At 34.0% G+C, this 26,606-nt stretch overlaps 11 protein-coding genes across 11 annotated transcripts; 5 read left to right on the top strand and 6 right to left on the bottom strand. All coding sequences in view use genetic code 12, as the record gives it.

Moving 5' to 3' along the window:
• Positions 1-223: 223 nt before the first annotated feature.
• On the top strand, positions 224-4,438 carry PGA55 (Pga55p; the record flags this gene model as incomplete). The annotated part of the gene is made up of 1 exon (XM_707498.2): positions 224-4,438. One exon carries the CDS (start codon positions 224-226, stop codon positions 4,436-4,438), a length of 4,215 nt encoding a protein of 1,404 aa, XP_712591.2.
• Positions 4,439-5,223: 785 nt separating this feature from the next.
• Positions 5,224-6,072, top strand: DFG10 (putative polyprenol reductase; the record flags this gene model as incomplete). Its single annotated transcript, XM_707500.2, has 1 exon — positions 5,224-6,072. One exon carries the CDS (start codon positions 5,224-5,226, stop codon positions 6,070-6,072), a length of 849 nt encoding a protein of 282 aa, XP_712593.2.
• A 249-nt stretch (positions 6,073-6,321) lies between these two features.
• Positions 6,322-7,701, top strand: CAALFM_C208960CA (uncharacterized protein; the record flags this gene model as incomplete). Its single annotated transcript, XM_707501.2, has 1 exon — positions 6,322-7,701. The coding sequence occupies one exon, from the start codon at positions 6,322-6,324 to the stop codon at positions 7,699-7,701; it is 1,380 nt and encodes a 459-aa protein (XP_712594.2).
• On the bottom strand, positions 7,652-8,194 carry CAALFM_C208950WA (uncharacterized protein; the record flags this gene model as incomplete). Its single annotated transcript, XM_707502.1, has 1 exon — positions 7,652-8,194. The coding sequence occupies one exon, from the start codon at positions 8,192-8,194 to the stop codon at positions 7,652-7,654; it is 543 nt and encodes a 180-aa protein (XP_712595.1).
• A 295-nt stretch (positions 8,195-8,489) lies between these two features.
• Positions 8,490-9,236, top strand: VPS28 (ESCRT-I subunit protein; the record flags this gene model as incomplete). Its single annotated transcript, XM_707503.1, has 1 exon — positions 8,490-9,236. One exon carries the CDS (start codon positions 8,490-8,492, stop codon positions 9,234-9,236), a length of 747 nt encoding a protein of 248 aa, XP_712596.1.
• Positions 9,237-9,284: 48 nt separating this feature from the next.
• CAALFM_C208930WA (proteasome regulatory particle lid subunit) lies at positions 9,285-10,118 on the bottom strand (the record flags this gene model as incomplete). The annotated part of the gene is made up of 1 exon (XM_707504.1): positions 9,285-10,118. The coding sequence occupies one exon, from the start codon at positions 10,116-10,118 to the stop codon at positions 9,285-9,287; it is 834 nt and encodes a 277-aa protein (XP_712597.1).
• A 390-nt stretch (positions 10,119-10,508) lies between these two features.
• Positions 10,509-12,257, bottom strand: CAALFM_C208920WA (uncharacterized protein; the record flags this gene model as incomplete). Its single annotated transcript, XM_707506.1, has 1 exon — positions 10,509-12,257. One exon carries the CDS (start codon positions 12,255-12,257, stop codon positions 10,509-10,511), a length of 1,749 nt encoding a protein of 582 aa, XP_712599.1.
• Positions 12,258-13,896: 1,639 nt separating this feature from the next.
• On the top strand, positions 13,897-15,423 carry CAALFM_C208910CA (uncharacterized protein; the record flags this gene model as incomplete). Its single annotated transcript, XM_707507.1, has 1 exon — positions 13,897-15,423. One exon carries the CDS (start codon positions 13,897-13,899, stop codon positions 15,421-15,423), a length of 1,527 nt encoding a protein of 508 aa, XP_712600.1.
• A 170-nt stretch (positions 15,424-15,593) lies between these two features.
• On the bottom strand, positions 15,594-15,776 carry CAALFM_C208900WA (uncharacterized protein; the record flags this gene model as incomplete). Its single annotated transcript, XM_019475264.1, has 1 exon — positions 15,594-15,776. The coding sequence occupies one exon, from the start codon at positions 15,774-15,776 to the stop codon at positions 15,594-15,596; it is 183 nt and encodes a 60-aa protein (XP_019330809.1).
• A 2,262-nt stretch (positions 15,777-18,038) lies between these two features.
• On the bottom strand, positions 18,039-19,178 carry CAALFM_C208890WA (uncharacterized protein; the record flags this gene model as incomplete). Its single annotated transcript, XM_707508.2, has 1 exon — positions 18,039-19,178. One exon carries the CDS (start codon positions 19,176-19,178, stop codon positions 18,039-18,041), a length of 1,140 nt encoding a protein of 379 aa, XP_712601.2.
• A 1,561-nt stretch (positions 19,179-20,739) lies between these two features.
• Positions 20,740-21,081, bottom strand: BUD20 (Bud20p; the record flags this gene model as incomplete). Its single annotated transcript, XM_707509.1, has 1 exon — positions 20,740-21,081. One exon carries the CDS (start codon positions 21,079-21,081, stop codon positions 20,740-20,742), a length of 342 nt encoding a protein of 113 aa, XP_712602.1.
• Positions 21,082-26,606: the final 5,525 nt, after the last annotated feature.

Below are 26,606 nucleotides of genomic sequence, written 5' to 3'. Positions count from 1 at the left end.
CCGAAATTACCATAACTAATACACTGATTGCATGAACTATTACAATTAACAAGATACAGACACACACACACACAGACTCTTCTGAAAATAGTATAAAAGCTACTAGGGTCACTGCAAATCGAAAAACAGAAAATTGGTTGATTCCAATCTTCAATTCATTCTAAACTGTATTTGGCAATCACATTCATTCGCTTAGAAATCAATTCCCAATAAAAACAAAAGGATGGTATTGTTGTGCAAATATAAGGTTTCTTGGGTTTTCGTGTTGTCCGTAGCAGGTTCTTCGTTGATTAGAGACTTTTTATTTGGTCAAGATGATAGTTTGTCGATTGAGAAAAGAACAAACGAGTACACTACTCCAGAGTACGGTGGTACAAGCCATTGCAATGGTGGTGATAAGAATTGTTATCCTCAGTGTTTTGATCATCGTGGCCAACCAAAGAAAGATAAATGTTGCTTTGATAAACACAACAAGGTTTTATATCCATATCCTTGTACTTCATCTTCGTCTTCATCTTCATCCAGTAGTACTGTATCATCAAGCTCCAGCGAAGTAATTTCTTCATCTTCTGAGGAAGCTAGCTCAAGTGAAATTACATCGTCCAGTGAAATAAGCTCCTCAAGTGAAGTCAGTTCCTCAAGTGAAGTTTTATCATCAAGCGAAATCATTAGTTCGTCCAGTGAAGTTGTTAGTTCGTCAAGTAAAGTTAGTTCTTCGAGTGAAGCCACCAGTTCATCCAGTGAAATTATTAGTTCTTCTAGTGAAGTTGTCAGCTCCTCAAGCCAAGTCACAAGTTCAAGTGAAGTGGTAAGTTCATCGAGTGAAGTGGTCAGCTCATCAAGTGAAGTTAGTTCATCAAGTGAAGTGGTAAGCTCCTCCAGTGAAGTCAGCTCTTCCAGTGAAGTCAGCTCTTCCAGTGAAGTCAGTTCTTCGAGCCAAGTTACAAGTTCAAGTGAAATTGTTAGTAGCTCAAGTGAAGTTAGTAGTTCATCAAGTGAAGTGGTCAGCTCATCAAGTGAAGTTAGTTCATCAAGTGAAGTGGTAAGCTCCTCCAGTGAAGTCAGCTCTTCCAGTGAAGTCAGCTCTTCCAGTGAAGTCAGCTCTTCCAGTGAAGTCAGCTCTTCCAGTGAAGTCAGTTCTTCGAGCCAAGTTATAAGTTCAAGTGAAGTGGTCAGCTCATCAAGTGAAGTGGTCAGCTCATCAAGTGAAGTTAGTTCATCAAGTGAAGTTAGTTCATCAAGTGAAGTGGTAAGCTCCTCCAGTGAAGTCAGCTCTTCCAGTGAAGTCAGCTCTTCCAGTGAAGTCAGTTCTTCGAGCCAAGTTACAAGTTCAAGTGAAATTGTTAGTAGCTCAAGTGAAGTTAGTAGTTCATCAAGTGAAGTGGTCAGCTCATCAAGTGAAGTTAGTTCATCAAGTGAAGTGGTAAGCTCCTCCAGTGAAGTCAGCTCTTCCAGTGAAGTCAGCTCTTCCAGTGAAGTCAGCTCTTCCAGTGAAGTCAGCTCTTCCAGTGAAGTCAGTTCTTCGAGCCAAGTTACAAGTTCAAGTGAAGTGGTCAGCTCATCAAGTGAAGTTAGTTCATCAAGTGAAGTGGTCAGCTCATCAAGTGAAGTCAGCTCTTCCAGTGAAGTCAGCTCTTCCAGTGAAGTCAGTTCTTCGAGCCAAGTTACAAGTTCAAGTGAAATTGTTAGTAGCTCAAGTGAAGTTAGTAGTTCATCAAGTGAAGTGGTCAGCTCATCAAGTGAAGTTAGTTCATCAAGTGAAGTGGTAAGCTCCTCCAGTGAAGTCAGCTCTTCCAGTGAAGTCAGCTCTTCCAGTGAAGTCAGTTCTTCGAGCCAAGTTACAAGTTCAAGTGAAATTGTTAGTAGCTCAAGTGAAGTTAGTAGTTCATCAAGTGAAGTGGTCAGCTCATCAAGTGAAGTTAGTTCATCAAGTGAAGTGGTAAGCTCCTCCAGTGAAGTCAGCTCTTCCAGTGAAGTCAGCTCTTCCAGTGAAGTCAGTTCTTCTAGCCAAGTTACAAGTTCAAGTGAAGTGGTCAGCTCATCAAGTGAAGTGGTCAGCTCATCAAGTGAAGTTAGTTCATCAAGTGAAGTTAGTTCATCAAGTGAAGTCAGCTCTTCCAGTGAAGTCAGCTCTTCCAGTGAAGTCAGTTCTTCGAGCCAAGTTACAAGTTCAAGTGAAATTGTTAGTAGCTCAAGTGAAGTTAGTAGTTCATCAAGTGAAGTGGTCAGCTCATCAAGTGAAGTTAGTTCATCAAGTGAAGTGGTAAGCTCCTCCAGTGAAGTCAGCTCTTCCAGTGAAGTCAGCTCTTCCAGTGAAGTCAGTTCTTCGAGCCAAGTTACAAGCTCAAGTGAAGTGGTCAGCTCATCAAGTGAAGTGGTCAGCTCATCAAGTGAAGTTAGTTCATCAAGTGAAGTTAGTTCATCAAGTGAAGTCAGCTCTTCCAGTGAAGTCAGTTCTTCCAGTGAAGTCAGTAGCTCAAGTGAAGTCACTAGTTCATCAAGTGAGATTATTAGTTCCTCCAGTTCTAGTGAAGTTACAAGTTCTAGTGAAGTCAGTTCCTCAAGCCAAGCTACCAGCTCATCAAGCGAAATCATTAGTTCCTCGAGTAAAGTCAGTTCCTCGAGTGAAATTACATCTTCGAGTGAGTGCATTAGTTCAACTAGTGAAGTCAACAGTTCATCAAGTGAGGTTGTCAGTTCATCTAGCGCTTCTAGTGAAGTTGTTAGCTCTTCAACCGAATGTATTAGTTCATCAAGTGAAGCTATCAGTTCTTCAAGCCAAGTTACCAGCTCTTCAACTGAATGCATCAGCTCATCAAGCGAAGTTATATCATCTAGTGAAGTTACCAGTTGTTCCAGTGAAGTGGTATCGTCTAGCGAAACTTGCATCTCAAGTAAAGAAATGTCTTCCAGTGAACAAATATCATCAAGTGAATCTACTAGTTCATGTAGTGAATTTGTTAGCAAAAGTTCAGAACATTCATCATTATCAAGTGAGTCCTGCCCAAGTGAAGAGACAAGTACAGTTTCAGAAACATCACTGGAGACTGTTACATGTAAACACCATGGATGTTCTAAAACCAAAACTCATCACTCCACTCCAACTAAATGTGTTACAAAAACAATAGAAACATCGGTTTACGTTACTACATGTCCTGATAAATCAATTACTACCGAAACTGCGGTGGTTATTGTGGTGACCAATGAATCTACTGCGACTACTTATACTGAAATTATTAAGACTACAGTGATCGAAGGTAATACCTTAACTACTAATATTCCAATCAAACATGTCGAAACAGAAACAGCAGAAATAATTGAATATACCACCATTTGCCCTACCACATTACCAAATGGTCATAAAACAACTGTCATTGCTGGCATTGCTGTTGGTACAAATGGCCAAGGACAGAAAGTTACAAAGACGGTTCCACTCGAATATAACGAGAGCACTTTAGCTAATGGTCACGTAACAAGAGTTGCATCTGGTATTGTCAAAGCTACTGGTGAGAATGGCGAAGAGATTACAAAAACAATTCCAATTGAGTACAGAAAAACTACTGAAAGGATCGAGTTTATTACTGTCTGCCCAACTACACTAGCAAACGGTCAAGTCATTGAAACTACTGCTGGAATTGTCATCACCACTAACAAACAAGGAGAGAAGGTCACAAAGCCAGTTCCACTTGAGTTCACCAGCACCATTGAGTTTAGCCACCACCTCACTACTCATCCTGTTACTTTGCCAAATGGACAAATCACTGTTACTACAGAGGGTGTGATAATTACACGAAAAGGGGAACAACAATTTACCAAGACGGTTGAAGTTGGAAACTTACCTAGCAAACCAATTGAAGTTGTTCAAAAGATTAGTGTTGTTCCAAAGACGTTGCCAAATAGCCAAGTTACTTCAGAAACCGTTGCCATTCTTGTGACAGTAGGCGAAGAGTTGCAACCAATTACAAAGACAATTCCAATTGGAACTAGTGCTCAAGAAACAGAACCATCCTTTGCATCATACAGCGAGATTGTATTTACTACGTGTTCCGAAGGTGGATGCAATACATACACTACAAATGTTGAAGTGATTGGTAACAAGGTCATTACAAAGCAAAGTGGGAAACCAATTGTCGAGGAGCAAACTACCAATGGCATTGAACATCAATCTGATAAAGTATATTACACGGTTGTTTCTGGTGAAACTAAGACTATTCAAACACCCGGATCCATTGTATCAACTTCTCCTGCTGCTATTCCAGTTGTTACCTCAAAAGGATCTCCTAACATTGTTGGATCTTCTGTTGTGGCTGGCTCTTCTGTAACAACAAGTGAAGTTAGTACATCTACTGCCGGTGTTTTACAGGGAAACGCAGCATCAAGACAAAGCTTTAATTACAAGTTCATTGTTGGTTTGATTTTAGCTTATATCATTGCTTAGAAGTTGTTGCTAGCGAAGAAGTTTTCAAATATTGTCAAACTGTGTTTTTATTTGCAAGTATTTCAAACGTTTTTTCTTATGCTTTTTCGTTGAAACCCCAATTCTACATATGTGGTATGTTTTACCAGACTTTAATTGAAGAATGTGGTTAGTTTCGTTTTCTTTTTTGTTTTAAAATGTTTCGGTGGATACCACTATATGCTTGTTCACGTATTATAAACTTACGTATAAGCAGGTGGCTTGTTAGTTAATATTCCTTTTTGATTTTACTCATTCATAGTTTGTATGGACGTGTGTACTTATTTTATTTTTCGGTCCAGATATAGTTATTTGTTTAATTTAACATGTATCTTTTATTTTCAAGTAGCTTCAAGTTCGAAAGCATTAGTTAGACACTAGTGTTTGTAGCTGTGTCAGTAAACAAGATAAAATTAGTAGCAGTCAGTTAAATGAATCTATTTGGTTGTTCTGGCAGCGGGTAGTTTAATTCGATTCATGGGCGGGTTTAGATTGTTTTGTATATTTTCAGTACTCTAAAGGTATAATTGATGTTCAAAGATATAACAGTATAGTATATTCATTTAGGAGGAGGAGGAGGGGGGGGGGGGKGTAAACTGGGTCTAGCATATCTGATTAGCACCACTTTAGTTTTTTTTTGTTTTTCTCTCTCTTTTTTTTTCAAATGCAATTGGTATGATCAAAAACAATAATAATTCTTGTTTAGCTACATATTTACATCCATTGTATAATATCCATCAAAACTTACGTAGCAGTTTTTCAATTCAATGGCTATTTATGACAGTCAGCTTACAGTGGTTGCACTATATCTGCTAATTATTATTGCAATATATTCAGCAAAGTTTATTACACCATTGAACGAGTTGTTACAGTATGGGAAAACTGTATCTCAAGATGTAAGGGAACATGCTCGGTTAGAGAACAATCTTATCAAACAAACAATTGGGTTTATATCCAAATATTTTGTGGTTCCCAAGGCATGGTTTGTTCATTTTTATATCACTTTGTTTGCTTTATCTTCTTTGATTTTTTTGGCGTCATTCAATGAACCAATATCGTCCGATCCTGAAAAATTCAAAAACTTGATTTTGATTCATCGATTACTATGGGTCCAAGGAATAAGAAGGTTAACTGAATGTCTCACTATTACCAATTTTTCCAAAACCTCAAAGATGAACGTGAGCCATTATGTAGTAGGACTAAGTCATTATATCTTAGTGACGTGGGCTACCTATTTGGGGCTAAGTAAATATGGATCACATCAAGTCCCTAACAACTATACTGTATTTGATATTGTATTAATCATAGGGTTTGCAATTTGCTCTTTGCTACAATTCCAAGCTCACTATCACTTGTCAACCTTAGTGAAATACACTTTGCCAGACTTCAAATTTGTTTCATCACCTCATTATTTCTACGAGATATTGATTTACACGATCTTGCTCAGTTTTGCAATTAAAGATGGTTTCGATATGGTTTCAGTAACATTCTTCACTGCCTGGTTATTTGTCATAAGTAATCTAAGCATAAGCTCTCTTGAAACATTTAGCTATTACCAGAAAAAGTACAAAGAAGAATTCAAGTTGAAGTGGGCTGTATTGCCAGGTATATTGTAGAAAGTGGCTATGGCAAAAGAGCAAGTTGTGTATTATTTTTTGTGTAGAGATTCATTTTAGTGTGTGTAATTATATAACAAGTCGCGTTATGCCTCTTTTTTTTTGTATTGGTCTCGCTCTAAACCTTTGTTGTTGTTGTTGTGGAATTGGTATATTTTTTTTTTTCCTTCTCTCACATATATTCTATTTATCTTTTCATCACATTGATCTCTACCAACATCAACATCAACATCAGGTGCCTGTTAATAAATGTTATTTCAAACAACATTAACTCCAGAACAAGAAGAATGCCCTATAACAGTGCGATTGGAAGCCAGTGCATCTTCTATTGTACGAGGGTGTCCGGGGATCCCGCGAAGCATCCCGAGAATTGAAACCGTGCTAAATATCAGATCAATTAACCATTCTCCATTTCCACTCCGGTCGGTTAGCATAAAACTAATGACAAAACAAAAAGTTATGATTCCAACTAAATTTGGAAGTAGCGAAGCATTCAAGGAATTTATCATCTATGAAGATCCTTTGACTTATCAGCCACCTATGGGTGAGTTTTCGCAGCTACTACATGGCCTAGATATTCCAATACTAATACCCATCCCAAAAGATCTTACACCAACTGGACATTCACCTACTTTGGGGGCCACAACAATACACAATTTAGTAGTTTTTGTATCCCTAGGAAATTCTGCTTCCACGGAGTCAACGTTTGTCGACTATTTCCCTGTTGATATTAAAATGTACGACACATTACCAATATATCGACAATACAATGAGCCAATAGTGGAATCGAGATACTCCTCGGATAACCAAACTTTGGTTGAAGTTGCAATACCAGTGACTTCAATTGGTCCTGGAGATAATCTAAAGGTTATGTGCACGGTAAAGACGAATTCAGCCAATAATAAAGTGAAAAAACACATTGCATTGAAACAGTTGACATTTCAAGTTAAAGAGATACTTGAGTGTTTTGATGGTGGGCTCCCCCCTCGGAAAGAATTCAAATTGCACACTGAGTCAAAAGCGTTTGCCAAAGAAATAAATACCCAAGGCACGTCGCAGACGTTTAGTATTCAGTTTCCTTATGAAAATGAGTATTTGGAGATGTTCACCCCAAAGGAAGATGGGTCCTCAAATAATACAGATATTACAGAGAGTTTTTCAACGACAATTATAGAGTCGACAAATATTTCAAAGCTCAAGGTTTTGGATAAGCTACCTGATGGGGTGCCTTTAACACATATACAAGGGTTTACATTACTGGGGAAATTCTATTCGATATGGTTTGAAATTGTTATTAAAGTGAAACTATCTCATGCTAAAGATATTGACATACATATACCTATAATTGTGTGTCCCTTTAACAAAGAGTCAAGCACATATATACTCAATTGGATAATGGCGGAATGTGAAGTTGCAAAACGTGAATTTGGGAAAGAATTCAATAGGATTTATTCTTCAACCTCAAAGTATCTGGAAATGGTAAAACTAATAGACCGTTTTCGACAACCACCGGTGGTTTGCGACAACGGGAAAATCAAAGGGATTACCGATCCTATTCCCAATAAGCTGTTGCCGAATATTAGCTCGAACTCGAATTCGAATTCGAATTCGGGGTTGTGTATAGATTAAGTATTTCCTTGACACGTTTCAAATTTCGCTTAGTTTCGATTTCAGGTAGGGGTGTCGTATCCAAAGGATTCTCCTGTAGTAACTGGCATTGTATGTAGAATGAACGAGGGGTTAACCCAGTGTAATTCTTAAACATTCGATAAAAGTGCCATTTAGAAACACCCACGGCCGCTATGATTGTGTCAATATTTAGTTTTTCCCCATTTATGGCTCGTCTAGAAATCATAGAACAAGATTTGTTTATGAATTCTCTGCTTTTGTTCCAACCACTAGACTTTTCTGGTTTACAGCGCTTGCAAGTTCGATATCCATGTTCCACTGCCTCAGTAATAGTATCAAAAAATACCACGTTTTTGCGCATTGCAACTCGACAGTTGCATGTAGGACGACAGACGATTCGTGTTGATATGGCACCATAAACAAACTCTCCTTCTGCTTGTGGATCTCTATTTAGAATTGCTTGATACTTTGTTTCATCGTCTGTGAATCTCATGGTGATGTATACGTCTAATTATGATAAAGACGATATTGTTTAAACTAGCAACAATGCATTAAAAGAAAAATAAAAAAAGGAAAACTTGTGTAGTGGTTTTTCAGGGTCATGTTTATATAGAAGTTTGATCACGGGACTGCGAAGTTTACAAAACAAATTTATCCACTAGTACTACTAATTCACACATCGTAAAATCGAACAATAAATAGAAATACTTGCAAAGTGAGTTAAATCTTTTCTTTAGTGTTTTGTTTATCCTTAGTCATAGAACAATCAACTTTGATTTATTGCCATTATGACGTCTTCGCCCCCAGAATATGCTCCAACATCCACGTCCTCATTCACTGTATCAACATCTGACGTTTACAACCAAGAAGTTACCAAATCACTGTTAATCAAAACTCCATTACATAAATCCGTATATGATTCACTAGCAGAAATATATTCCATACTACCAACTCTAGAAATGGTTGAGAATTCATATTTGAAAGATTATATCACCGATAAAGAGAGATATACCTCTACCACTTATAGATTAATCCATCAATATCAAATGTTAATAAAAGTTTTCACTGATGATCAAACCAAATTTCAATTATTACAAAAGGAGTTTTTACCAGGGTTATTGTCGGATATGTCTAATTTTTTAGATTTATTATTAAGTAAATTTAATGATAGTTACCCTCATGCTGTCAGTCGGATAAAGAACGGATTGCCAGCAACGATTGAACAAATTAACGGCAATCAACCAACAAGTGCCAGTGCTAGATTAGTGGCAGAGATTACAGGGAATTTCATTACATGTATGGATGCGGTCAAGCTAAATTATAAATCAAAAGAACAATTACATCCGTTATTGAGTGATCTAGTGGTCAATCTTAATGAGCTTAATGAGGAGTTGCAATTTACAGGTAAATCGAAATTGGTCAATTGGTTGATTAAAATAAACAATCTTCAAACTGAACTTACACAAGAGGAAGCTGATTCATTTTTAAATGATTTGGACATAGCATATAAAGGATTCTATACAACTCTAGAATAATATACACAATACACAATTATCTGTTTGGTTGGATACTCTGTTTCTTGCTTATACGATGGATTCGATTTGTTCAGCGTACCCTAATAAATTCTTTATAACCGATTGGTTATCAACATTGGTTTCATTTTCATTCTTAGTGAAATATATAACTCCATCCTCGAATTTCCAATTATCAACTTGATAAGTTTCCTTTAAAGTTTTCTCAAAGTTAGCATCGGACAATTCTTGTGGTAAATATAATAAATTCTTGCAATTAGAAATTGGAATCGAATCGTAAGTTTTCTCCAAAGATTTGGCAATTTCAAAACGTAAAGCATTTATCAAAGTATCAACAAAATGGGTGTATTCTTGACATGGTAAGTTTTTCTCTTCTTTTAATAACTTCCAGATTTTTATGTAATTACCTTCCATTAAATTGCTTTCTAAATTTATTGGAAATTGTAAATACTTGTCTTGTTGGGCATCATATTGTGATGAATTATAAATCACTTCTAGTTCAACATGGAATTTTGAAATCAAACCCTGACTCAACAAGTATAACAAGTATAATGAAATGATTTTTGTTATATCGGTATTGATATGGACTTTTTGTAAATTATGTAATTTGGGGTTAGAGTAAAATGGTCTCAACTGAGCAAAATAATTCTCAAAACCGGAATAGTTGTTGGTTAATAATGACGATAATGCTCCAATTTCCAAAATTCTTTGGGCAATTCTCAAATCATTAATTTGGTTTTTATCGGTGGTGTTGGATGGTAAAGGAACCAACAAATCATGTTTGACTAATTCTAGTTTAATCGGAGCAAGTAATTGTTGGCAACCTTGATAATCTCCTTTTCCAAATAGTGAGTATATTTCTGCAGTGAGTTTTTGTAAAGACATGATCGATGAATAAGAGAGTTGAAAGGAATGTGAAGATATCACTTTTTGTTGATTCTATCCCAAATTTACTCTCACCAAAAAGTTTATTGCCACCAAGAAAGAAAGAGAGAACAAACAAAAAACAGAGAGCGAGAAATCACCAAGTCGTGTATTCATCAGATTATCACAGACTCAATACTGCTACTAGACTTGAACAGTTGCAAAGTCTTAACGTTCAACAATACAATGTCTACTGAAATCGTTACAGAATAGATTTGGAATAAATATGCTATTTAGAAGAAAAATAATACAAAACGAATAAAAAAAAAAGCATCAAAGCTCTGCAAAACTAAAACGAAGAAATACTGGAAAACTCTGAAACCATCAATTAATCAGGTTTAGTTTCTTTCTTCATCTTACTCTACTGAAACTGATACTATGAACACTATACTTTTTCAAATTATCTGAACCATTGCTATTCAAAGAAGTCACACTGTTATTGTTTAAAGTAATTGGGATTTTGATCCCATTGTTATGACTATTGTTCTTGTGACTAGGACTAGATGGAAGGGTACCAGACGATCTTGCTTTTCTCACTATTTCGGTATCAATAGTAGATACGCTACCAGAGCTGATCGAGCTGCTAACTGACGAGGCACTGTTCAAGCTGTTACTGTGCACACTATTGGATTTGGATGCAGCTCGTTTTCTTAAAATTTCATTATGATTTGGTGATGAATGGCTAGAATTGAAAGCAAGTTTTGCAGCAATAGATGAGGCCGACGAGTTCTTTCTTAGTTTGTAATCTGCTGCTGATCGTTTTATAGGTGATATTTGTTGAGGTGGAGACTCTGTCACTCCCTCTTCATTTACTGAGGGCCATAGAACATTTTCAGAGTTTATTGATGGTAATGGAACTGATTTTGAAAACGAAAAACTCTTTTTTCTTGACCCTAATTTATAGTTTGGTGACGCATTAAATGACGAAGTAGTAGATATTGCTGACTGTGGGGAAATTGGTTCATCATCCGTGCCAGCATTATAGTTTGTAGTTCCGTTAGTACGAACTGAAGGCGATATTGTGACTGATTTTAATGACGGTGCTCTGTTTGACGTTGTTGGTTGAGGTGTCATTGGTGATAATGGAGATGAATTGGAAGAGGGTGACCTACCTGTTAAGCCTTCAGTTGCAATGGTTAAAGCGGCAGGTGGTTTATAAACATATGTTGTGTTTGACCTTTGTCTGACTAGTGGCTGTGGCTGTGGCTGCGCCTTGAACGCAGATGGTAATGATTGTGAATGTTGACGTCCTTCAAAATTCTTGTCATTATTAGCCACTGACTGTTGCAGTGTCATCAGTACAATTGGACTTGCTAATACTTTGTTACCTAAAGTGTCAATTGATGCCACTTCAGGATTTGGCAGTGTTGTTGACTCGGCTGAGAACTTTATTTCAGAAACTGCACCAGTGTAGTCCTGAGATAGTAGATCTCTTTTCATTTCCTCATATTGGGTAATTAAATCGAAACTTGATGAATAATCTTTAGCCACCCAATTCTGTTTGTTTTTAACATTCTCCAACTCCTCAATTTTCTCAGATGCATCTTCCTTTGTTTTCGAATGAATGATAATATATTTGAGCAATTCATACAAGCATCCGACACTTCCAAACTGAAAGCAAAGATGTAGACATGTATCGCCATGGGCATCCTGAATACTCCATTGAGCCCCAAACTCCAATAGTAACTTTGTCCCTTCTTTAAAATCGTGAATGCAACTGTAATGCAATGGTGTTTGTCTTGAACTTCCACCAAGTGAATTCAACCAGATTTTTCCTGGGAATTCTTGTAATAAATAATGCAATGTTTGAGCGTGTTTCTTCTCCATACAAAGATGCAACACCGTGGTATCGTCAAAGGCCACCAAGTCCAATTTGGTATAGTGTTGTTCCAAGCTGCCTAATGTTTTATTTATATATGATATTAAATGGATACATATCAAGTAATGACCATAATAAGATGCATAGTGAAGATTGCTCCACCCTTGGTTCTTCGGATCTATGTTTAACCATAGTTCGGAAAACCGGGATAATATTCGTTTGACAATGGGTAGATTCCCCTCTATTATAGCGTTCCGGATTCTTTGCAGAGGTTCTAACATGTTTGCATAATTGTTGCTAGAAGTAGTAGATACTTGATATAAATGTGTGTGGGTGGGAGTGGATATAGTAGTTATAAAAATTTGGCACAAACAATTAAATAAATAGGTAGAAGAATAAAATTGTTTGGGAGGTTGTTGTTGTTGAAGTTGTAAATTGATGACTTTAAATATATATAATGCAAGAAATAAATAATATGAATTGTAAATAATGAAATGATAATTATTATAAAAGATAAAATTATTTTATAATTAATTGGAGGGATTATGGAAATGCCAATTTCATTTCATTTCGGTTCACATTTCACGTATTTGATCCTATTTATTATTTTTCCTTTTTAATACCTTTTCTTTTTTTTTTTATTCTATTTTTCTTCCTTATAATTTGTTTGCTCGCCTGCCTGGCTGCCCTGTTCCATTTCTAATTCCAATTTACTTCGCTCCACGCGGGTGTGGTGCGGTTCTACTTGCTAATTTTTTCTTTTCTTTTCTTCTCTTCTCTTTTGTGGTTCATTTTATTTTTCCTAGCCCCGTTTCATCGATATCAAATTTATGACCACTTGCTCTTGCTTTGTAACCACTTTAAGTTTCTACCTAACCTCGTGGTTTCCACAACCTATTGGAATTTACATCTATTTAAGAACTATAGCTAAATGATATCTTTACAATTCAAAGAATGAAGACTACTTACTATAGACGAAAAATTGAAAAGAAAACCCAAGATTAGGTAAACTAATATGCTACCAAAAGATGTGGCATCATTTTATTATATTTTTTTCTTTTTGAATTTTTTCTAGAAAAAAGATTTGAAACAATTAGTTCCTACAAATTGTAACCTCCATTATAAATTGATCCCGTCTATTCCTGCAATATAATTTTTTGAACCACGGTCGCCAAGATTACGAATACTTTCTGTTCCAATACACAATTGATCATTCAACAACATCAACAATAATATTAACCTCAGCCTCTTCTTCTTTACAGTAATGATGATTATTGCTCAAAAAAATGATAAAGGAACGTTTCATAACCTTTTAAGCTTTAGATTTCAAATTGTCACGTAAAATTCATAATTAAAATTTGATATCAAGTCCTGCAAGTCTATGTTTATAGTTTCCAATTTGGGATAAATTAACATTAACTACTACGAACAAAAAAAAAAGATAACTCTTTGATGTAAGGATTCAGATTTAAAACTGATGCTTGCATAGTCATCATCTCCACTGCCACGATGCTGTGGCACAGACCTGGGGTTTCCTGTCAATTTGAAAAGAGCTCAACAAACGGCTTCAAATATTCACGATAGAACAAATGGGTAGAAAATACTAGTGTACATACAATATGGACAGTCACGGTTACGAATCAAGTACGACCTAAAAATGTTCTACTGCGGCCACACTTTTGGTTTTTTCTCCTGTGCACGCCACGAAGCCTATCCCATTCACTACCGCCATCTTGACCGTTTAACATTCCCAAACGAAAAAAAAAAAATAATCAGCGTAATTACAAGAATAGTAATAATGATGATAATACAACGACTAAAATAATTAACGTGAGAAAATATTTAAAAGACGAATTACGGAGTACAATCATTTTAATAAAACAACAAACATTTACAAAACCAAAACATTACCCTGGGACAATGCTTCAATCAATTAACGGATTGAGAATATTAACATTATCTGATATTCAAGGGAATTTCGACATTTTAACCAAATTATACAACCAGCACCAACCAATAGACTTGATCATACATACAGGTAACTTTGGATTTTGGGATATAAATACCATTCAAGAATATAATGAGTTGAATTATCTTAAACAAATAGTTGCATTTCTGGAAGTATTGAAACCTGATTTAGTAGAAGAATTAAACAATTCAAGTAAGATTTTGTCAACAAATGGTAGTGGCAGTGGCAGTGGCAATGGCGGGAATGGAAATTCTACAAATCCTGATGAATTAGCATTGTTCAAATCTGAACTTTTGTCATCAAAAGAAAGTATCAGTCAATTTCAACAGTATGTTGATGGAGAAAAAGTTTTACCTTGTCCAGTATATACTATTTTCGGTCCATTAGATGACCCCAAGATCATTGATAAGATACAAACAAAACAAGTGACTATTCCTAATTTATTTTTACTCGATCACAAAAACAATTATGAAATCAAAACAGCAAATGGAACTCCAAATATCAAGTTATATGGTTTAGGTGGTACTTTAAAAATACATAGTCTATTTGATAATGGGAACTTGAATTATCTGGGAGTTTGTGGGAAAATTGGAGAACTTTGGATTTCATTGTTACAAATAGCTGAATTATATATCAATGTTACAAACTCAAAGGCATTAACAACCAGTACCACAAAGAATGCAACAATTAACATTTTCATCAGTCATGTACCAGTTGTTAAAGCACCACTTTTGGAGCATTTGGCAATCATCACACATGCAGATTTCACCATCAGTCAAGGCTTACATTTCCGATATCCGGTGATGGGCAATGGTATGAGTTTTGTTGATAGTATGGGTGGATCATCGGGATATGTTGAAAATTATCGGTCTAAATTTTCCAGACTTCGAATGATACTAGGGGAATTGTGGTTGGTAATAAAAGATGAGTTGATTGAGCTTGTAAACAGTGATAGGAATGAAAGTTTGAAAAATTTGATTGAGTTGGGATTAAGCTTGTTTGATAAAATTCCTGTTTCTATCACTGATTCACTGGAGAAAATTGTTCCATTGAGTTTATACTCTGATGATAACTCAGAATTGAATAAAAAATTGTTGAAGCGAATCAATGATTACTATTTCCAAGCATATTATAATCTATGGCATTTCAATTTATGCGATTACAATAATTCCGACTCTGGGAACTATAATATTATGATTTTTAAATTGGATAATTTAGGTAATTTTAATTTAGATTATTGTTCCAGCCAAGGATTCAATTTTAATTTCAAGACGGCTCAAGAGAATACTATCAACGATGATGTTAACGATACCAAAGAGGAAGAATCAGTGCGGCCACCTCATAAATCTACTAATTATCGCGGTAGTGGTAGTAAAGAACGAGGTGGCCGTGGAGGATCAAGAGGTACAAGAGGTCTGAGAGGAGGTAGAGGTTCCTATCGTGGTCGACGAGGAAATGGAAACAGATCCTCACGTTAGTATAGAATCATAGTAGTCAAAAAAAAAAATGAATTCCTGTTTATTGACAAAATAAATATACATGTATAGGAAATAAGTCGTAAACAAATAAAACAATCTTTGTATTATTTTTTTTTAAAAAAAGTATCTCTTTAGGTACCGTTAACTTTCTTGATAGTTCATGTAAACAACTAATGATGTTCAAATGGTAATTTGAGACCAAACATAACTGGCCCATCTTCTTTAATTCTCAACATAATCCAAAACCACATAGTAGCACCTAAAAGTTTGGAACTCCATTTCACATAAGCTGGAACGTGTGGTTTTATAGCTGGAGCATGACGAATATATCTTGCAATGTGTCCAGCAGCCATTGTATATGTATTGTGTAATTGGTTGTGCTTGACAGTGCTAAAAGTATGATTGTTTGGCTCATTTTTTTTTTCTCACTTCGCTCTCTGTCTTGGAGATAATTCACATTTTCTTCAATTTGGTTGGTTAAAATGTTAAAACTAGAGAAAATCACGTGTTTTGGTTCACTCGCACGACCATGAAAAAAAAAACAATCCAGAATTTCTTCTTACAGCTCAGCCTTGGTAGTTTCTTTTTTTGCAACTTCAAGATTAACCACGGGCATTGATTTCAGAGTTCTTGTTAGGAGACGAATTTACTTCATTATTTATTGCTTAGTTTGGAATGACTATTTTCAGCAAGTGTGCAAGCTATGCTTTAATTAGATATCAGCTCACGAGGCAGCTAATCTTTAAACAAATTGAGAAATGATAAGCCGGTAGCCAGCACCAGTGATAGTTATCGAACCAAACTTGTATAATCAAAACGTAATTAAAAAGAAGAGTTGTTTTTGAAACGTACCAGTGGCTTATGTTTTAAGTTTTCTAGCAGTATGCAAGTAGTGACCTCATAACACCATACTGACCAGAGAGATACATGGTTGCTTTTTTTAACCGACAGGCGATTTAATGAGGCTCCATCACACACGCCCATGCATTTTTTAAATAATTGCAGTGGGGTTATCTTGTTTACAATATTAATTAGAATTATTGCTTGTCATCTAAAATTTCTGTATCTGCACAAAATGTTATTGGTCAATTACAATATGTATATATTTGCACCAATTTAAACATTCTAACATGAAGAACAACTGCAAGTGTAACATTAAATGGGCGTGAGACAAACATATAAACGATGTTGGACTTAATGTATAGGAGATTATGTAAAAGATTAAGGCTATATTTTACATAGCCGCCAACTTAAAAACAACAACAACCAAAACCATAAGGTTGACAGATTTTAGCATTATAATTAGTATTTACCTATGAAAAAAAAAATCATCCATCTTTAAAGATAATAGAAACTTGTAATACGATTGAGATATGCCAGAATTGATGACAAAAACATGTTCAACATTTGTTTACAATCAAGCGCAGAAGTCAGGAAGCGAATAACATACCGAACTGCTTATTCTTCTTCTTTTTCTTCTACTTGGTATTAATGTTCAATCTGTATCATGTACAAATTCATAAAAGTTTATGCAATATATAATAATACTTAAAAAAAGTAAAAAAAAATATTGTTCACCGTTGATCTTTTTTAAAAAAAAATATAAAATTCAATTCTGAAACAAGATTATGGAACAAGGGAGTGAAGGAAGGAAGGAAAAAATAAAATGTGAAACATAATCAAGAACAACAACAATAAACAACGGCAATACAACAACAATAACAATAAATAACACCATATGATTTTTTGAAAGAATCTATGGAAGTTTTGATATTAATCAATCTGGGAGGGAAGATTATTAATTAAAAATAGGTTTCTGATTTTTTTTGAGGGGAAAGAGGGTTGCAGTATTTTTTTGCCTATTTCTATTTAGTTGCAAATGAGCATGAAAAGAATCTACGCGTCTGAACTTATGGACAATACGCTAATAATTGGTGATACCCTGAGAGTAAACTACATTACTGACCTTTTCTTGTCAATCCTGATTAATCGTCGATAAAGAATCGATCTAATACAACTGAGGACGAAAATCATGGGTATGTTTTTTTTTTCAAATCGTTTGTTTTTGCAACTTGAATAACTAAGAATCGGCAAAAAGCTCTACAACAACAAATTAAAAATCAATTTATGTAAAATTATATATATGTATATTAAAAGATCGTTAAGACATTACACTTATTATATTATTTGGGAATATTTAAAGGAAGGACGTAAATATATTAAATGAAGTTTAACTCTAGGAATGGAGGAAACGGTAAAAACACAGAATAAAACTCACGGAATATAACATGGAAGATGGAGGAGGAGGGAGGAGGGAAAGGAAAAAAATTAATAATAATAATAAAAAAAAATCAAACGGAACGAGATAAACAACCAGTTGGGGGATGTAGAAATGAAACCAGTTGTAAATAATAATCATTAAAGGAGTGACGAAGAATTGGAAAAAGGACATTATTATTACAATTAGGAACATTAAAAATACAAGGTTTTTTTGTTTGTTTGTGAGTGAATGAGTGAGACAACAAAATGGAAAACAAGCAAATAAAAAGATAAATTATGAAATATGAAATAAATAAAAAATAATAGTAGATGATTAGATTTGAAATGAAAGGTTTTTATATGGATGGGTTATTATCAGTTGTAGGTAAATTTGAAGATGATAAATAAGAAGGATATTGTGATTTGGCAGCAGAATCACTTGATCCCAAATTTTGATTATTGGTATTAAATGGTTCTTGTTGTTGTAGAGCTGTGGTTGGAGCATGAGAAGCTGCAATACCAGGTACTTGGTGTTGTGGTGGTTGTGGTGGTTGTTGTGGTTGGGAGGGTCCAAATTGAAGATCTTGAGCTCTTTTGAAATCACGTTCATGTAATCTATAATGTCTTGTCATATTAGATTTAACAGAAAACAATCTTCCACAGCCATCCCAAGGACACTTGAAAATTTTTTCTCCAGTATGAGAATAATAATGAGTTTGTAATGATGATGGACGTTTAAATTGTTTGTTACAAATACGACATCTGTTTCTTTCGGCAGTTTCAGGAGTCATGTTGTGAACAGTAGCAGTGTGTCTTCTTTTTCTACCTCTTTTAGGAACAATCCCTCCACGAGTAGGGAAACCTCTGACTGTGTCTACCGATGGTACCACGTATTGGGCATTTTCGTGCACATAAGTAGCAGACAATGGAGAAGTATTATAGACTTGTGGTTGTTGCTGATGTTGTTGTTGAGGAGTATGTGATCCAGTACTGCCCCCAATTGTGTTCAATGGGGGTAAAGATGGAACCAAATAATTGTAGTTTTCAGAATTAAAATTAATGCTTTGTTTTTCGGGAGTAATTGAATGTACATTTGCTTGTCTTAGTTCATTCAAAGGATATTGTTGTACACTTGCATTGCTGGTATTTGACGAAAGACTTGAAGAATAACCGTATCCTCTGGGTGCTTGTATGTAATAGTTTTCACTTTGATTCACTGGTTGGGCATAAACCTGTTGTTGTTGGAGAACTGGTAGCTGAGTGGAAGGAAAAGGTTGTTGTTGTTGTTGTTGTTGTTGTGGCTGTGGCTGGTATTGATGTTGATGTTGCCCTGATTGTTGCATCAAAAGTTGAAGTTGTTGGTGTTGTTGAAATGCTTGTTGAGCTTGCAAATGTTGTTGTTGCTGTTGTTGTTGATAAGTTTGTTGTACGAAAGCTTGTTGTGGATACTCGGTAAACTGAGGAGGTAAAGTTGTTTGAACTTGGGAAAACAGCATATTAGTAAATTTATTATTGGGTAAATTATTTGGAGATTTATTTAGATTATGATTGTTTGGATTGTTCGGATTTGGGCTATTTGACATTACTTGATTTTAATACATAGCTAAATGAATAGTGCTATATAAACAATGAAATAATGGATCAAAAAATAGTAAAAAGTAAAATAGGGAGTTGGATGTTGAACAAGTTCAAACGAGTGTTAAATTAAAGTGTAAGTATCGATTAGGCTTTTTTTTTGGGTCTATTGCAAGAACGATCAAACAATAATGGTAAGATTAATCTTTTGAATATTGGGGGGGAGTGAAAAAAAAATAATTGAAACAAGAGGTAAATCTTTTCTAATTGGTATATTAGTTATGAAGACTTGAAAAAACGGATAAGAATTACGCCGAAAAATAGAGGATAGGGTTATACTTTTTAGGAGAAGTAGGGAGATATTTATACCAATCAACCACATAATTGGAACGATATGCAGAGATCATTAATAATAATTGACTGATGAACTCATTAAAACATAGTTGAGTACATACATACATACATCTGACACAAGCAAACCTTCCCGCCCACCCTGCTTCAAAAATTATAATAATAATAATAAAAAGAAAAACCTTTCAGTTTTAGTTTTTAGTCAAAATTCCCTTCATTTCCAAAATCAAAGTAACAAAACAAAACGAAACAAAACGAAACACGAAGACAAAAAAACAAAAAAAAAGATAGAGGGTAATTCTGTTTTGTGTTACATGATGTTAAGCGGTAGAAATTTAGGTAGAGGGAGGAGGGATTAAGAAAGAAAGAAGAATTAGAAACTTTGGATTTTTTTAGGATAGTGAGGTTTTTTAAAATAATTATTAACTTTGTGATATTCTAACTTCCTTGTTCCTTTTAAAACCTTCTCTGCATATGATAAAGTTTAAAAAGTTAGTGTAAAAGGCGGGAGGGACATTGGAAGAGGAGTGACGATTGGTCCATTGGATCTAAAACCTTGAAAGAAAACATGGAGAATCTGATCATAGCAATTCCTTAATTGGACACCCTTGTCTCCACTATTGAGTTTCAAAGCATATCAACTCCGATCTTTACATATTTTAGTTTTATTTGAAACTTTTCCACTGTGTGAGTTATAGTGCGTATGTATGTGGGTTACGAATATAAATGTGTTGAGTTGCTAAAAGGGTGGTATCATAACATATACAGATGATAACAAGAAAAAAAAAAAAATGGAAACAAAAACTGTCAACATCACAAAGAGAGAGATAAAATTTGCGATTGAGTTGAAAGAATAGTTGACAAATAAACAGGTACTTGAACTCCTTCTTTTTTGTTTTTCCATTGTTTGAATAATAGATATGAAAAGTATCTAGAGTTACACAATTTCAGAGATAATTTAAATTAAAATATCTTGAAATTAAGTTAAATCAGAGCTCTTTTTTTTTGTGATTTCCTTCACAGTGTCCTGAATATAAAATATGAATAGACATATATTGTACCCACGGAGAACATGTTTCAAAGTGGAATAATGAAACAAAACTAATATTAATAGAATAACATTCTTACATCTTATTTTCCAGGTAACAAATACAGACATAAACAACTAACCACTGTGCAAGTTATTTGATTTGTCCCATATAACATACATATAAGCCATTTTGCAGATACTCTTGTGCTTTGTGTTATGGTTGCTGTACAATAAATTAGCATAACCGACGAGGCGAGCTTCGTGTATGCCTTTTCTGGTTTAAGGTGTTTTTGTCCAGTGGCACGAGTAGCAGCAGCAGCAGACCCTTTTCGATGAGCATCAAGATTTTGAATATCAATCTGATAATACAATGTAAATCCATCCAAAATTAAGTTGTTAACAATCACCTGTCTAAAATAACTACTTGTGAATAATAGCTCCATTTGTATTCAAAGTACCTCTTACACAGAGCATTTCATGGTTCGGAAAAGGAAAAGAAATTCGTCAGCAACATTGATTTAGTTTTTTTTTGCTTTTTTTTTTCGGCTATTTAAAAAAAAGTTAGCCACTGATAGTAGAGCAAAAATAAAACAATTTTCCGTGTCATACATATATAATAGTTAGTACAATGAATTAACCGGAAATCGACAATAAGGAAAACCTATTATTTATTTGGTATTTTACAAAGAATGACGTATACGAATATACAGGGGTTAGTACGATTATTAGGCAAGTCAATAATAGTAACATAGTTTTGGTAGTAGGATGTAATCGGTATGTTAGCATTTTGCACGAGATTTCTATTTTGGGGAAGGGGAAGGGGGGGTGGACAAGGGGGATGGAAAAAGGGTTTTTTGTTACCAATTGTCTTATTGTCTAATTGTTGAGTTTGTGAGTTGTTGTTGTTAGTGACAATTGTACTATACATTATTATATTTACATTCCATTATCAAAATGATGCATTATTGTTGGGTAAACAATACAACTGGGAGGCTTGTTTCTATTGTTCCTATTTAAAATTGACACCTATCAAAAGAGTTTTTCCAGTATATAAACCATTAATTTAGACCTGGAAATTCGTCTTTTTGAATTCATTCAACACGTTTGTAGTGTATAATGTTTAAAATTTTTTTAAAAAAAATTAAAAACCCACTATTATTTAGGCAGACCGTCTTGTATCGTCTATTATTGCTTGTTGTTGTTGTCATTATTCATTCATTCATCACCATTTTCACCTCGTAATGCACAATTATCTAAATCAGACAAAAAAAAAAGAAGCATGCAGCAAGGACAAATTTTTTAAAGCTCCACAAAAACCGTTAGTGTGAATTTGAATTTGAATAGTTCGTCACCATAGTTTGGGCACTAGTGCTTTCAAATATTCAATGAAATAAACATATACTATTGAGACACAAGAAGATAGTTAATGCCAAGTATCAGTAACCCTTACATACATCTGTTTGGTGGTAACATACTTGAATTTTCAATATGGGGTCATTTTTCATGATATCTTGGCTGATTCACCCAATTGAGGCAAAAAAAGCACTAAGTTGTCAAGAAGAAGAAGAAGAAACAAAATCAAAATCAAAATCTTAAAATTTCAAGTGTCAAACAGCAACAGAACAATTCATCAAGGAACAAAATTCCATCTTTTTGAGGGGGGGAGGGCTTGTTGTTGTTTGATCATGAAATATCATTATAGAGATTAAAGTTTAGATATAAGGCATTACTTTATGAAACTATTACCAAATCACGTCAAAATGAACCTATTTGGAATATCCAAGCAGAGAAAAATGAATGAATGAATGAAGATCATCTTGAATTGTTTCACCAACGCGATAGATGTCGATCACATTAAAATGTAAAACACGCACACTATTTTCTTCACTCATATTGACTTTGTCTCTTTCTTCCCCCCAAAAAAGATTCTATCTTCAGTTGAGATCTCATAAAATTGATAAACGAAAATGAAAGGTGATAAGCATAAAGAATGAATTGGGATAAAAAGATATATTGAGGCGTTTTTTTTTTGGCAAATACTACAACAAACTATAGTTGCAAAACCTAATAACACTATGATTAAATTCTCTACTTTAAATTAGACTAATGGAATATAGTAACAACAGCCACACATCACGGAAATTAATGTAAAAGGTGTAGGTCGAGCAACAACAACAATAAGAATAGAAGTTTAATATTAAAATTTAATTGCAGGCTATCGTTTTTGTTACCTCTACTACTGCAATTTTACCTTTGCTGTGTGGGTGGTGGTAGTGGGACATATAAAAATAGATTTCTGAACCAATTTAAAAGGGATCCTAACCAAATTTAAAAGATTTGCTATAAAACCTTAAAATTTGGAAAATTCGGAAACTGTTTACTTGATAAAGTGGTTTGTAGTATATCGTTGCTTCAGCATGATTTCTTAATCAAATCTGTTATCATAGGTATTTTTAAATAGGTTAGTTAGTTGATAGTAAGAATAAAAAAGAAAGTACTGACATCCCTAGTTGAACAGAATTCAACATAGTGGCAACTAAAAAGCCCATATATGATGGAAGAAAAGAACATTTTTAGTTCTGCTGTTGATTCTGCTCTGGTTTGTTTCTGACCTTCATACAAGCTCACAATTTGTGCTATAACAAACACGACAATGAAGTTTGTACTAGTTTCTCCTTTTAGTCTATGCAATAAACTAAAAGAAGCTTTACTAAATATAAATAAACTTTTTTGGGGTGTCAAACTAATCACATGCAATTAGTTGGAAATTGGAAATTGAAAATTGGAAATTGGAGATTGAAGATTGGAGATTGCAAAAAGAAAAAGCAAACTATCACCAAACTACAAATACTTTAGTAATATCTCCTCATTTACATGTTCTTATCATCTATTATTCAACATAAATGTCTAACTTCTTGGTTTTAGTCATATCTTAAACAATTTGTTTTAGAATGTTTAAAGGTATTGTTTATAATGAAAGAAGTCTAGATTGTTGAGTGAAAAAACAATTGCTCGTTTGTATAAACAACTTTCATTCTAATTCTTATCAGCGATATTTGGCATGTATCGCTTGCAAGCTTTAGACTGCTGGACTAAATATCTTTATTCTCGACTATAGTTAACACTTCAATGGAATGTGAACTAAACCCCATAACCATTAGTCAAGAAAGGAACAATAGTAGTCTTTAGAAATGAGGTTAGTCGGGCTAATTTTTGAACTCCTCGTGGCATACTCAATTCATTAAATATCCAATTTCTTCTATTCTTTGTTTTGATTTCATATTTAGACTAATTTTTCACTGACAGTTGTTGAATGTTTTCGACATCTAAAGAAATATAAAATTCTTCACCAAGTTGACTAAAACAAATCTATATGTATAGGTTTGTAAATTGATTTGTAGAAATATAAACCACAGTTTATCAAGAAGAAAAAAGTCTATTTGCAATTGCTTGTATTTTTCACGACTATACTAAAACGTCTATACTTTCCTTATTTCGTTGAAAATGCACACTGCCCCCCTTCGCCCCTGCTCCCTGCTCCCTCCTTTCATCCATCCATCCTACTTTTATCTACAGTACTACTACTGCATGCTTTATAATTAAACTTGCTGTATTTGTTATATTTGCAAGTTTTCAATTGAGGTGAAATTTTGGATTTGGCGGCGCTGTGTTGCGCGTAGGATAATAATTTATGCGCGTGTATGTAAATAATATGGCGTTCTGCAACATTAACGAAGATTGTTTTGACATGACATGAATGAATAATAATTAGGAAATTATTTTGGTATTTGAATAATCTTTTTTGATGTTTGTTAAAACGAAAAAATTCCTTTCATATAGTAAACTTTTGAACTGTTCGGTTATGTTAATGAGTTTCTTGGTAAACGGATTTAACAATTACTGTTTTAAGAATTAATTAATTTCTTGTCCTTTTCGCTTAAGTTTGCCAACCAAACTTTATTTAGATAACCACCAAAAACTGTAAAGGTTGCAAATATGTTAGACATAAACTTATTCAAAAGTCAATTAACATATTCAATCCCTTAATTAAAAAAAAATAAAAAATTATATCAAATTTAACCAAACTTAAAAACTCAATTGAAGGTTAAAAGATAGGAAATAAAAAGCACAATCTAGATAAAAAAAAGCTTAATATTAAACTATACACACTTTAAGTTAGCTTCTGTTGGCTTCAATTTCTGACCTTGTGATAAAGCAATAAGTACCCAACCAACGTTGTTGTTTGTCTAAACAGCAAATATAATATTATGAAACTTCGCCTTGATCAATTATTAAATACAAGCCTTGAAAAATAAATTTTGTTAAGTGGTCACGTGAGATCCCGATTCGGAACATACAACATTTAATTCCTGACATGCGGAGTTTACAGCGGACCATTTCTTAAAAAACGAAAAATTTGTCACCCGTGGAGAAACAATTGTTACTGTTATTTCAATACCCGGGAATTCATTCTTCCATATTCTTTTTACAATCCTTCCCTAGGCTTAGAAATATTGAGTAAATTTTTAAATAATGACTTTAATAAAAACATCCAATCTTTGCTAATAGCAACAACAACAACATAATAAATGTTTAGTTATGCAACAAAAAAAAAAAAAATTTAGATTTCAACAAGGCAACTTAAGAGAGTGTGTATATTAATATTTTTGGAATTTTTTTTTTCACATTGTTATTCTTGCATATATTCTTCAATCTCGGGAAATTGTGTGAAATTGAGAATTGAATGATAAGCTGTTCCTCCTGTTTCAAAAAAAAGAACAAGAAAAGGAATTTTCATGTAAAACTCTGTTTCTCTGTTTCGTGATAGAAGGGACCAGCTCCCCGGCAGATCATACACTATTATTTCTTTGCTTGGCAACATTTATATAATAGTTTAAATGATTTGCAACAACAACAAAGACACAGACAGAAAGGGGTTTCGAACTACATCATTCCATCTATCCTAATTCAGATAATTAATTAGTTGCTTCATCGGAAGGGAGATTTGATCGTTAGAGATTGTTCTTAATTTTTTTTTATTTTGTTCTATATATAGTTGATCTATTAATAGAAGTTTATTATTCCCGGCTCACATGGATAATGATAATAAGTAGACTTATGAAGAGAGAGAGAGAGTACGTGTGTGTAGACATTGTTTTGAGGGGCAGTGTTCTTGTCGTGCAATTGAAACTATAATCTGCATCGATTAAGATCAAAACAATCAATTAATTATTACATCATCATGATATCTCATCCGGTCCGGTGGTGGTGAGGTGAGATTTAATCTTATTATCTCTACTGTTTTTGTTTTGTGATCGCATTTAATTTATTTACTATTGTTGTAAGTAATAGCAAACCAGCCATGTCAAATTAGATGCATATATTACATGCAGTACGCAGCCTAACCCACAGATTATTTTTTTTTTCGCTGCATTATCACGTTATTGCAAGTAAACTTTTTTGTGAACCTACTACAACTACTAAACCTAAACTAAACTACCCTCCCCCCCCTTCCTCYCATTTCAACAATCATGAAAAAGTCATGACAACGGATAACTAAAAACCTTCTCCGTTGAAACTAATGATGTAGAACAAAAATGGAATATTAAGCCAGCACGAATCAAATGTTACTAACTTTTTAGCCACTAAATCAATGTCATTCACTTAGTCAAACTGCGTCCCCCCCTTCTTCGTTCTTTTAGATTAATAAGTTAGTATTGTTACTTTGTTAGATTTTAGCAATTAAAATTTCAATAACAATACTTTATTTAGAAACAAGGACCACAAAATCAGGATTGAAGAATTAAAGAAAAAAAAAACTATTTAAATAGAAGTAATTAACCTTCTATAAAATAATTCTATTTTTTTTATTTTTTATATTTTTTTTGTTTTTAAAATCAATAATCTTTTCTTTTCTTTCTATTATCATTAGTTTCCAATACAGATCTAAAACAACTATAATAACATC

This window comes from Candida albicans, chromosome 2 (assembly GCF_000182965.3).
Source record: "Candida albicans SC5314 chromosome 2, complete sequence".
Taxonomy (NCBI): domain Eukaryota; kingdom Fungi; phylum Ascomycota; class Pichiomycetes; order Serinales; family Debaryomycetaceae; genus Candida; species Candida albicans.
Note: the sequence above shows the minus strand (reverse complement) of the source record. Positions and strands in the feature narration are given on the sequence as shown.